This window comes from Idiotropiscis lumnitzeri, chromosome 3, assembly GCF_059441095.1.
Source record: "Idiotropiscis lumnitzeri isolate Australia: NSW breed Sydney's pygmy pipehorse chromosome 3, RoL_Ilum_1.0, whole genome shotgun sequence".
NCBI classification, from domain to species: domain Eukaryota; kingdom Metazoa; phylum Chordata; class Actinopteri; order Syngnathiformes; family Syngnathidae; genus Idiotropiscis; species Idiotropiscis lumnitzeri.
Window position 1 is genome coordinate 23,044,673 of NC_142393.1, and position 12,740 is coordinate 23,057,412.

Sequence of the window (12,740 nt, forward strand, 5' to 3'; positions counted from 1 at the left end):
AACCAAAGGGGCATTTCAAAGGCCCAGAGGTCTCAATAGTACTTGGGAAAAGTAAAGTAAAAAAAATGACCTTTTTGTCCCGACTTTTATTTCTTTATAAAGTTTCTATATAGAGATATGATACAATGTTACATGATTGTAAACAACAATAAAGATGACTCCCTTTTGATCCTGACATCGAAACATCTGTTGTTATGGTAAACAGTTCATCATTATTAAAACATATATTTAAAAAAAAAAAAATATATATATATATATATATATATATATATATATATATATATATATATGTGTGTATTAGAGCTGGGCAATTCAACATGTTAATTTCGCATTAATTCACTAGTTTAATAATGCAGCCAATCCTTTCATCACATATCACAATATTGCTTGCACTTGTCAGTACTGTATTTCATTCAGCGAATTGTAAAGATAAAGATGTCCTTTAATCGTCCCACAACAGGGAAGACTACAATTTAAGCATTAGTTATGCACATTTGCACTTGACTTATCAAGAAATTTTTGCAAAGATAGAGAATGTGAAGTGTAGGGAATTTCAGCACATATCCTCTTTTCCAGGTAAACAGAGAGGCTGCATGTCCCCTTTCCCTAGGTAAAGTTACTAGGGGAATTCTGGAAGGTACCAAAAGTGTTCGCCCCACAACAAATGTTATGGCACTTTCATTTATATGGTAATCAATTTAAATTAATTGACGACTTCAGAATTTTGGGGATTTTGTCTCTCACGATGGAATTAATCATGATAAATCACAAAGACCGCATCCGATTGACCGCGATTAAAAAAATAAATAAATACCCAGTTCTAATATATATTGGATATATATATATATATATATATATTTTTTTTTTTTTTCATGAAAAGTTCCAACCACTCAACAGGACAATGCTAACGGACCCGTTTTTCGTTAGCTATCTAGCATTAGCACACACTAACACTAGTTCCTGTCTGGCAGCTAATTGCTAGTGCTTGCTATTACAATACAATCGAATACAACTTATGAGCGGAGTAAACAACTGAAACATGACATCACGTGGGCATTTGGTCCCCAAAACGTTTGTACCAGCAACAGAATGGTAAAGAAAAAAAATCAACAAGAATTACAAAAGGACTATTTAGAGTTGCATTCTCAGGACCAATCAGGACAGCATGAAGTGACAGTGAGACAGAGTGAATGTCATTTAGAAAACTGACACATACATACAACATTCGTATTCACATGCTCGTCACCAAGTCCATCAATTAAAAAAATTGTGATAAAAAAATTATATATTCAATATTTATATATGCTATATATTTATTTTGGCACTGATCTCCAAGTAGTAGCTGATAATGCATTACTGTATTTTCACGAGCATAAGACGCAAAGTCTTACATTTTCTCCAAAGTGGACTCTGGCGCCTGCTAAACTGTAAATGTTGTGACTCTCTTGAGCGCTCCGCTTGACTGACTGGGAGCATTGCCTGTCGACACACTGAGGACAGCATGCAGACGTAAAAGAGGACGCTAACGGCACACCCCCAGTCGGCACTGTAGTGCAGCAAATTAATTTGGAGCTTGCCATCATTCCGTGATGTCATTCCAAGTTAAGTTACAAGTGGAGTGCGAGCGATGGTGAGTTAGGCCACAATTTATGAATGCATTGTGGATGCTTAGGCCAACTGTTAGCCGCTAGTGTGTCTGATTGCACTGTTTGCGCTTTCGCAAAAACCAGCATCATGACTAGTGTACATTTTAACTGCGCCGGATAATACGATGCGCCTTATGATCGTGAAAATACAGTACCTTACAGCTAAGATCGAAGCTAATACAAACAACAATGCTAGCATGGCTGGATAGCATCTGCATGCTAATGTTGCCAACTGTAACTATGACGAGAGAGAGAGAGATATGATGTGGTTACCATGGTGACAGAGGGGGAAAAGCATGGTTTTAATTTTGATAGACGGAATGACCTGATTACTGTGACGACAGAGTGGGATGATATGATTGTCATGGTGACAGGAGGGATTGCACGGTTACCATGGTGACAGAGAGGATGGTGAGGTTACCATCATCACAGATGGGTGGTGGCATGTTAGCATGGCAACAACGGTGCAATGACAACATCATAGTGGCAGTGTGAGTGTGCTGACAGAGAAAATGTGGTTACAATGGTGAATGGGAGATGGTGAAGTTACCATTATCACGACAGAGGGGTGGTGGCATGGTTACCACGGTGTCAGAGGAAATGGTGGTGGTGATTGTCGATTGGTTGATCAGAGGTCATCGTCCATGCTGCTCCCCCTGCTGCTGCAGCGAGACGCCCCGCATGACAACATGGGGTCGGCACCACCAACAGGCGACATCAGACCACCATCCTCCATCAGGATGTCTCCGAAGTCGTCCAGCGCCGCCAGCCCTGTGTCGTTCATCAGGTCCGTGGAGAAGACGTCGCTGCTACCTTGAAGCTCGTTCAGCTCAGCCAAGCCCAGCGTGCCCGACGACGGCGTCACAGCAGAGAGGAAGGCCTGCGGGTCGGTCGGGTTGCCATCACCACAAGAAAAAGGAACGCCATGGAGGCTTGCCTGAAGCTCCAACTCCTGAAAATGAAAGACTTGTGAACGGTGGGCAGGGATGAAAGGGCTGTTTTCATTGGTGGGCGGCGGAAGACGTGACACTTGTGTTGCGGGAGGTGGGCAAGACCGCCGTGTGATTAACACTGACCTGGATGCGCAGCATCAGGGTTCTGTTGGTGTTTTCCAGTCTTTTGTGTCTTTCTTCCATTTCGCGAGCTCGATGTTGTTCTTTTTGAAGTCTTCGGATGTAATCCACCGACGCCTTCAGGATGCTTCCTTTGTTCCACCTGGCATCCCTGTCCAATCACAAGGCCTCGTTAGCGCACACGCCTTAACGAATGGAAAGCAATGAGAGGGTGAACGAGAATACTGACGGGTCGGGCGTCTTGGGGACGAGCGCCCCCAATTCTTTGATGCGGTCGTTGATGTTGAAGCGTCGTCGCCTCTCGACTGGAAAACAATAAGAAGCTGGTAAATGTGGTTTAGGGTGTCAATTATCTTGTTAATTAAAAACTCACTCAGGTTATGATTGTCCTTCTTCTGTCGCTCCTTCATCAGTGCCTTCGTATCCACATCTGCAACATCATCATCATCATGCTTATCATCATTGTGAATGTGAACACGTTATGCTTTAAATTAGGGCCGGGTGTTCTGGCCCTAAAATAAAATTTGAAATTTTTTTTTTAATTAATTAGATCTATCACACTTGTCGAAAAAGCAAATGACAGCAATGTTTGGTTCGTTTGCCCTTTTGCTATTTGCTCTTTTTCCTCTCTTTTGAGCTTTAAACTTTTCTTCCCTAGCGTTTCTCCCCAACATTAACTTATGTCAACATCGAAAGAAACTGATTTTATAAAAATAATTTTTTTAAAGCAAATAGGTGTTTCCTGAAAAAAACTAGTTTTACTAGGTTTCTGCTTGCATTATTTCTTTATGAAAAGTGATTTGCTGTGCTTTGGAGAATGTGCTATTATCTCGACGCTCACTAAACAGGAAGTAAGAAGTGATGACAATGTCAAATTCATGCCTAAGGATGTAGTTGTGCTGACTTATCAAAGTGAAGAAAGCACACAGTTTCTGTCCCAATCGTGCAATGTGGAGGGTCTTAAATCACTCAACAGCCAATCAGCTACAGGCTGTTACAAAAGACTATTATTATTATGAGCAAAAAAAGTCTCCTGGAGACCGCTTTTGTCCTGGCTAGAGGAAATTAAACACTTAATTTCTTGAATTTCAACGAAAAGAAGACAGAAGTTATGGTGTTGGGCCCCAGTGACCTTTCTACTTTCAACCCCGTTGACCTTGGCCCTTTGGCATCTTATCTAACGTCAACAGTCTCGAACTTGCAGTGAATTTAAATTAGCACAACAGTTCAGTGCTGTTGTTCAATGCAGCTTCTTTCATCTCAGGCAGGTGGCAATACTTAGAAACAGTAATCCATGCCTTCGTTACATCAAGGCTAGATTATTATTATGTATTTTTATTATCAGAAACAACTCATTTGTTGCATTAATTAAGCAATTGTTTCCTAAAATTATATATCATAATATTGGTCAGGCTGGCAACCAGGTCAGGGTGTACGCCGCCTAATGTCCGAAGACGGCGTGGATAGGCTGTAGGACGTCTGCGACCCTTGTAAGGATGGGTGAATATCAGAATGCCCTTTATTGTCATTGTACTCAGTGTGCAACGAGATTAGATTAATATTGGTCAACAGTAAAGTTTAATCAGAGATAGCTTTCTGTGTTCCTAAAGACATTTGTGATGCTGATTGCAAAATTCCTTACTTTTGATTGTAGCATAGTAGGTTTTTGAGATATTTTCATTACTTGTTTTTAAGTTTGACCTTTGATAAAAGCTTGCGCAATGCAGATTTTACCTAGCTTTGTAATTTTGAGCAACGATTCAGAAAATAAAATTTCACCTGTTGCTGAACTTAACATGTAATTAAACAATATTACAAAATGTATTACATATTAATTATTATTATTATTATTATAATCGGATGTGCTAGAGAAACAAGAAAGGCTAATTCAGAACCAGTGCAAAAAATGAAACCATAAAAGTTTACCATCTCTGACTAAAAAAGTTTGAAAAAAATTGTTAACCAGTATTACTAATCACAATGGATTTATTTATTTTTAATACATTTAACGATATATTGTATATACAAAAGTAGTGAAATAATCAATTTTAGATACATATCTTTAAAAATAATACATTAAATAATTGGTTTGTAAAAATAACATGAATTTCATGAGTTTCATCAGATTAAAAAAAAATTATTCTGAAAAGATCTTATTAGACCTTATCTTATTTGTTGCACTCATTTAGCAGTTTCCTAAAATTATCTGTTACATATTGTTAATTAAAATGTATTTATTTATATCATGAAAAAATGTAATTGCTTTATTGTAAATACACAAGAATAAACAACTTTAGACATGCATTTAAAAAAATAACGTGTTGAATAAATGTTTTTTTAATTAAAAAAATACAATATAAAATGAGCATGGCCATTTTTAACCTTTTTATAGACAAGTAACTTTTTGGGTCATTTTTTACCTCATCTCCAAGAATGGCATACGAGTCCGTTTTAAAAATCAAACAGCATGTGCAACTCATTTTACGACAACCTTCTCTGGTAACCATGGAAACGCCATAGCGCAGCAACCTACTGTTCAGCTCTCGCTTGACGGTGAGCAGGTCGGCCGGGCAGCTGTTGCTAACGGTGACAGTGGGTGTGGCCTTCCCGCCGCTCTCCCCATAGACGTCAGGCATGTTTCCCGCCGCCACTGGCAGCTGGAACAATAAATCGGAGCACAGAGTCAACCACTAACATTTGGAGTCGCTCAGCGTAACATGACTGCCCTGAGAATCTACTGACACAAAGATTAAGTCTAACAGCACGGACAGCGGAAAAACTCGTGGAGTTTGGGGGAGGAAGACAGTGCTCAGAGGGGCACTTCCAAAACAAAGGGAAACCATGCTCAAAAATTAAATACACCACCGTCAATCAATTTGATGGATTGTTACATATAATTATGTGACTAATAAGCAAAGCATGCTCAGATAGGCCTCACCCAGCGCAATAAATAGGCGGTGTGAAAAACTTCTTCTGATCTTCAAATAAACCTCCGCCGTTAGCATCATGCCGAAGGGCAGAACAGTGTCGGAGGGCGACAATTTTTATGAATAAGGCTGGAGGGTTGAAATCGGAAGGCGGGGAACTGACCGTCAAAAAAGGGTCAAGTGCCCAGCTCTGGGCAGAACAAATGCCACCAAAAAGTCGGGGCTCATGCCCCCAGTCTCCCCCTGGTTCCGCCATCTCTGCCTAACAGTGTGGTCGGCTTACATGCTAATGCGAACAAGTGAAACCAACCAGTAAGTTGCAGGCTCAATTAACAAGACAACAAAACCCGCACATTTTTTCACTCTCTTGATTTTTTTTCTATACTTTGACACACCACAACTTGTTTTTAATCAAACTGCCGCAAGAATCAGGAGTCATACACGCATTCAGACACATATTTATAAGAGGATAATTATCTTACTTAAAGCCAGCGGCCACAGAGACTCAGTCACATTATCACCGGTGGATGCATAATTTCATCATCGAGCCACTGAATCACGCTTCTCAAATAATATAGCAGTGTGGGGCATTACATGGCCAAATGTAAATACTGCACACCTAATATTATTATATATATCATAATCAGAAGGCAACCAGTCCAAGGAGTACAGCACCGCAACCTTCTTGAGGAAAAGCGGCTCAGATGATGGATGGATAATAAGTTAGCGCTGGAAAAAAAAAAAAAAAAAAAAAAAAAAAAAAAAAGGTAGCGCTGGTAACACTGTTAAAGCTAATGCTAATATGTGCTAACACTACAGCTCTGTTTAATGTTTGCTTTGACATGATATTACTAGCAAATGGCTTTTTCACTCTGAAACTGCCTGAAAAATTAGGAGTGAGGTGGTCATTATGTAAATTGTTATTGTAAATTGGGGCGGTCATTATGTACTGTAAATCAGCCACACTGTTTGGTAACAGTGTGGCAGCAGGACACACTCAAAGCACATTTATAGAAATAGGCAAATAACAAGCACTTGAGAGCCACAACAATTTGTACACAAACAGTAAAAAGACAGTTTTCCATAATATGCACCCTTCAAATTGTGTTTTAATTAAAACTTTCTAGGAACTAAGCTAGCATCTGTTAAATGCTGACTTCAGAAAATGAATGGCCCACAGCAAACATGTCATTAATGATAAAGTAAATTAACTGTCAATTTCACTTCTTGTAAGAAATAATATCCTCTGTCTCTTTGTTTTGCATGTCGAAGTTCAAACCAAAATGACCGCTGAGTTGAGATAAAACTACAAAAAAAGTGTTTGTCACCCTGATGCAAAATTTAAGAACAAAAAAAACATTACCTCTGCTTTAAGCCTCCTCTTATCATGCTCCGGCAGGAAAACTAAAATCCTCATCGTTTTTGCCCCAACACCAACACACGCATGTACAGATACACACACACTCATCGGGTTAGCGCGTACGCACACACATGCACACACACGCACGCGCACACACACAGGGAAATCAGTTGTACTGCTTCTGTCTGTTTCTCTTTAGCAACTGTTAAAAAATGAGGAAGCGTCCCTTAAGAAGAAAACCCCAAAACTTCCCTCAGCAACCTTATTAGTACATGCACACTTGCATAAACACACGCACAAGTGCTCAGGAAGAGGAAGGAGTCAGATCTGTGTAAGCAACACAAAAGAAGCATACAGGCAGGAATACGCCGCCTCATCATTTTTTTTCTGCTTCGCACTCAAAATCACACACACATACAGACTCACACCCACCCACACTGTCAAACACACACACTCACACAGATGCATGCACGCACACATTCTATAACTCTCACACATAGATACACTCACAGTTTAACATGTTCGCATACTCTCTCTCTCACACACACACAAAGTTTGGAAGGAGGGGGCTAAGGTTTACCGTTGTGGCAAGCTGCTGCCGTGAGTCGAGGAGCGTCAGGAAGTCGTCACTGAGGCTGGACTCCAGGCTGATGATGTCATCAATGACCGTCTCCTCCATCTCAAAGAACAAATCAGAAAGAATTTTAACCCTGAGACTCGATGTGGACTTCTCAGACAAATGACACAGTCGGACATGAAACACACACATATAGTCTTTTTATACACACGCACACTTAGCCCACACTGAGAGCAACATTTAGATTTTAATAGAAAGGCACCTTGATTGAAAATGGTAAAAGTTGTGAGATGTTGCTGCATGCTTTGAATGAAAGCACAAATGGACACGGCGCACTCCGCATTACCTCCGCTTTGGGGGTGCTGAGAGCATGTCGGCTGCTGGGGGAGGATTCAGATGACAGTCTGGAAGTGTTGCGACTGGCAGGTCTGACGGCGGACGAGAGGTACTGTCGAACCTGCTGCTTCTGGGCCTGCTGGATGTGGTACCGGGTTGGGTTTTCCAGGTGGGTCTGCACCTGAGGGGGGGGGGCAGGAGGTCAACATGCTCTACATGAGCTTACACATAATAGTAGTAACACTTTTGTAAGCACATGAGTCCTTTAGAGTCACAATACAGTATCTAGCTGGTGAATAACTTTATTGTCGTCTCAATTAAATAAAAAAAAAGAAACATAATGTGTAATCAGCTACCTGTGAGCTAAACAGTGACGTTAAAGAGGAAGTCAAATCAAAAACAACTTCACAATCGTACGTTCTTTGCTTGCTCACTCGTCTAAACACTGCATTCCGATTGGTACTGCGTTTGTGGCATGAGACCTTGAGATGTGTATCGAACATGTTCAAGCTTATTTGCTTTGTGAGTTGAAAAAAAAATAACTTCACAGTGCTGCCACGGTGATGCACGCTTCAGAGTGGGAAACAGTCTGCAGGTGCAAGTGTGTGGCTGATAAATATGAGCGTCTGTGCTCATAAACGACCACTTGAGTGTGAGCAGCCACAGCTGTCTAATGTGTGCCACACATGTAAAATAAAAAAATAAAAGTGTTGACTTCGATTGACGCGTCTCTGAAACACATCCGCCGGTCAAATGATTTAAAAATGGAAGTGCCCTGCTAAGTTGTCATATATTTTGAGGATAAATACGTCTCTATGTGGCCTTATATTCCGCCGTTCCATTTCATGAATGAAAATGAAGAAAACTAAATGATTATTGCTCATGGCTGAATTATGTTGCCATGATGGAAGCTATACTATATTACAAAGTATTTAGTAAGTTTAACCATTCATCACTGATTTATTGTAATAAAGATGAATGTATTACTCGCTTGTTAAAGAAAAACAATACTTGAAACGGACCTTGGATAAAATCGCATACAACATCGTAATCATCATTTTTAGGGGACAAAATCGCAATTACCGGTAGATTTGATTTTCCAAAATCCTTCAGCCTTTTTTTGAGGAGCAAACCTTGCATGTTGCCATTCACTTTTTCCCAATTTGATGCCAAACTAAATCCTTGAATCCAAATGTAATAATTTTCTGAGTATTTCTAGCAAACCTCTTTTATGGTGATGTCACGTAAAGTTGGACTGAGAGATCCCAGGGAGAAACTATTCGTACCTTCAGCACCTCTACTGGGACCTGTGCCGGAGGTCCGCAGGGGAATGCGCTGACACAGACGGGGGATGACGACAAGGCGGCGGGCAACCGCAGAAGCTGTTTCTGAGCCTCCTTCTGCTCCTCTTCAAGGGCCTGTTGACGCATCAGATCCTGACGCAACAAGACCCTGTGAGACAGAGAGGCATCTGTATCAGGTGTCAGCGGTCATGACCGGGCAACAACCGGGCCAAGAGAGAAACCAGAAGCTTACCTGGAAGACATAGCCACTGGCACGGATGAAGAGGATGACAAGGAGGAGGAAGTCGAGGCACTCGTTGAAGCACTGAGGAGACATCACGAGACACAAATGTCATCTTTTTTTAATGGGCAATACATTTTAACGGTAACAATGTTACAACGGCTAACTTTTTACACTAATGTGGGCAAGCACTACAGAAAATACACATAATTCTGTATGTCCCCGTTTAAGGTTGGAACATGTAAACCTGCAACGTGTCATCATGTCAGAGACAGAGGTCCAGATGTCAGTGGCGTCACCTGCTGTGGATGGGCTGACTCTTGATCTGGTAGAAGGTGTCGCAGTCTGATGGCAGCAGGGCGTCCACCTCAATGTCAGCGACAATGCCAGACTCCACTCTGAGCGCACAGACACAACCGACCAATCAGAAGCCTCTCGAATCATGTTGGAAGCCATCTCCTCAACAATGGTTCATTTGCCTCTTAAAATGGTATAATTTGTAGTTGATTATGCAATCATTTGATAAAGTAAATTCAAAAATAGTTATTCAAAGGTGTTAGTTTCCTATTAAATTTGCAAGTGATCATGTAACCTTACTCACAATAAATCAATTAAACAATCATTTAATGGGATAATGATGAAATTGACAATAAAAAAAAATTCACTGGCCATTTTTTGAGGGGGGGGGGGACATTCAAGTAGCAAATTGTACATGGAGTGTTGATGATGTAAAATGTTTGATGGGTCGGATTCAAGGATGACAATGTGTGGGGTTTTTTTTGTGTGTTTTCAGTCCTGCCCCCATCACCCCACCCCCCCCCCCAAAAAAAAAAACTATCCCAAAAAAAAAAAAAAAGAATGAGTCTGCATTTCAGCTGAGTCACATCCTACAATTCACACATAACCCCCACCCACTCACCCCACCACAAACGTTTCCAAGAATCTGACATTGCTGTATCGGGACAGTAGGAAATCATCATCTTAAGAAGAGTCTGAGAATCACGCTTGTGCACGCCAGTGAGCGTGCGACTCACGCCTTGGCCAATGAGCGGCGTTGGTGAACTGAAACTGCAAACACCCCCTCTAAATTAAGTACAGGGGTTAATCATCGCTTCTACTTTTACCAGTCTTTTTAACACAATTATCTGTAATGTCACTTAACAGCAAAGAGTGCGTAATTTTGCACCTTTGTCGTTATTACGGTATTATTATATTGTCGCTTGGACATAACAACCACTTAAATTCCGATGCTTTTTTTTTTTCTAAACGGAACCATGAGGCAAACAAGACGATATGTTAAGCCAGTTCAGAGTGATATAGTTGAGCAGTTTCTTATTCAATCTTTACTTTACTTCGGTGCCAAGATTTAAGTAGTCTTGTTTTGCCATTACAACACACACAAATAATTTTTCTTTTTTGGTAAGCTATCCTTAAATCCGTCTACACCTGAAACGATTTCAAGTTAACATACTCCTGAACCACTTCAGAGAGACATAAAAAGCCCAGTTTTGAGGTGCCTGTTATTGCTCCTTCCTGGCTTTACTTCGGCGCCAAAACGATGACGTCATAAATATTCTCGGGGTCGTCTGCACCCCGTAAAAACGAAATATTCTGAATAGGATTTGCCAATCAATGCGACTTCCGGGTGTGCCTGAGCAGCCAATGGAAGACAAAGTATATTCAGCGGAACAACTAACGGGGACTCACCGAAGCACGTTGAGAGTTTCAGCCGAGTCCAGAATGACAAACACGGTTTGCGGCTCGAGCGCACTCCGGCCCTGGCCTCCGCTCGATTCCCGATCGGGACTGACGGAGGACATTGCTCCAGCGGTACCGAAGACACGGAGCTTGCAGGCCGATCGAAATGAACACAGAGGAAATAAGATAATTTCCCAGCAGCCACCGCACACACATACACACTTACGCAGATGTGAGCGCAGAAATAAAACAAACAGATCGGTCGTTTTCGTTTTGCATCTACTAAACTTTTCAGAAAACACAAATACGCAAGTGGCAGCGGTTGTGTGAAAAAGCGGTAAGGATTATAATTAAAATATTTATTGTGTACAATATTTGCTGGTAAAATATTTTGAATTTTGAATGAGAACGCTCAAACCAAAGTTCTAGTTTTCTAGCTCTATACTCAAGAGATTCCTCGATGGGAAAGGCCGATTGCTCTCGAACCAATAGCATCACAGTGTTAAACTGAGCAGCCAATCAGCTACTGCTCTGCCAGGTCCTCGCCTTCTGTTTGGCGGCCATCTTGTTTGTTTTCGTCTTTCGTGAGGACAGAGTGAACGTTTAGGGGAAAATCCGAGGTGACGTCAAACCAATCGGCTGACCTTTATAGACAGCTCAGGTGACCAATCAGTAAATCAGGCAGCGCTCTGGGCGGGGGGGCTGTTGAGTGGAGAATATACGTGTTTGTTTTTCTATGAACTGGATTAAATTAATCCCCAATCACACCCCATTCCTTTTTAATTTTTTAAAGGATATTTTTTTTGCTCTGTGTTCATCAATTTTATGTTTCATTTGTACTGCAAATAAAATAATGAGTAAGAAAAAAAAGCAACTTGGATCAACAGAAGCCATTTTATTAGGCTCCCCTGTCAACGTTAATGCTTGTTCCTTAATCAAGGTTGCAAATTCTCAAGAGTCCAGAAATATTTGTTGTCATAATCTAGCTGTTTTTGTCCTGAAATGAAAAAGTAAAACGCAATAACAATGAAAATGCTTTTCTTTGGAAATTCCGTCACACAAAGAACCACAAACTACCAGTTGCCATTGTAATGCATTGCTTATTTTCTGGTGTGCTGCCCAACTGACATTGTTGTGTTTTTTGACAAAATGCCTATGCTGTGTGGTGATGCATTGTTTGCATTCTGGCAAGCATCTGTTTGAGTGGCCAAAACAAAAAACCTAACTGGACCATTTTCGTTCAGGCAAATAGAGGGAATTTCATGTGTTGACGAGTGTTTTTTGCCACAAACACTTCAAAGATCTCTGCTTTCTCAACCATTTTGCTTTTGATAAAGGGTTCGCAAAAAGGTAGGTGTAGTTGCAATCCATTTTGAAAAACGTGTGGTGTGTTGCGTGTATTGTCACAACGTGTGTGAATGACATATGTATGCGAGCATGCATGCAAGGAGCCAAGAACAATGAGAGGGCAGTTGTGAAGTAGAGTTGAACAGTAAGTGTGTATATATACACTTTAAATACCTTACCAATGACAAACAGGAAAACCAACCTACGAAAACGTGTGGTCTCAGTACCAGCAGAATAAATTGACCTAATCTC

General features: G+C 40.9%; 1 protein-coding gene across 1 annotated transcript; it reads right to left on the reverse strand.

Moving 5' to 3' along the window:
• Positions 1-72: 72 nt before the first annotated feature.
• Positions 73-11,331, reverse strand: tfe3a (transcription factor binding to IGHM enhancer 3a). The gene is made up of 11 exons (XM_088291730.1): positions 11,151-11,331; positions 9,743-9,841; positions 9,456-9,527; positions 9,206-9,371; positions 7,930-8,100; positions 7,587-7,685; positions 5,253-5,376; positions 3,093-3,149; positions 2,949-3,024; positions 2,723-2,870; positions 73-2,598 (listed from the first exon to the last, which is right to left on the reverse strand). The coding sequence occupies exons 1-11, from the start codon at positions 11,261-11,263 to the stop codon at positions 2,275-2,277; spliced, it is 1,449 nt and encodes a 482-aa protein (XP_088147856.1). The 5' UTR covers positions 11,264-11,331; the 3' UTR covers positions 73-2,274.
• Positions 11,332-12,740: the final 1,409 nt, after the last annotated feature.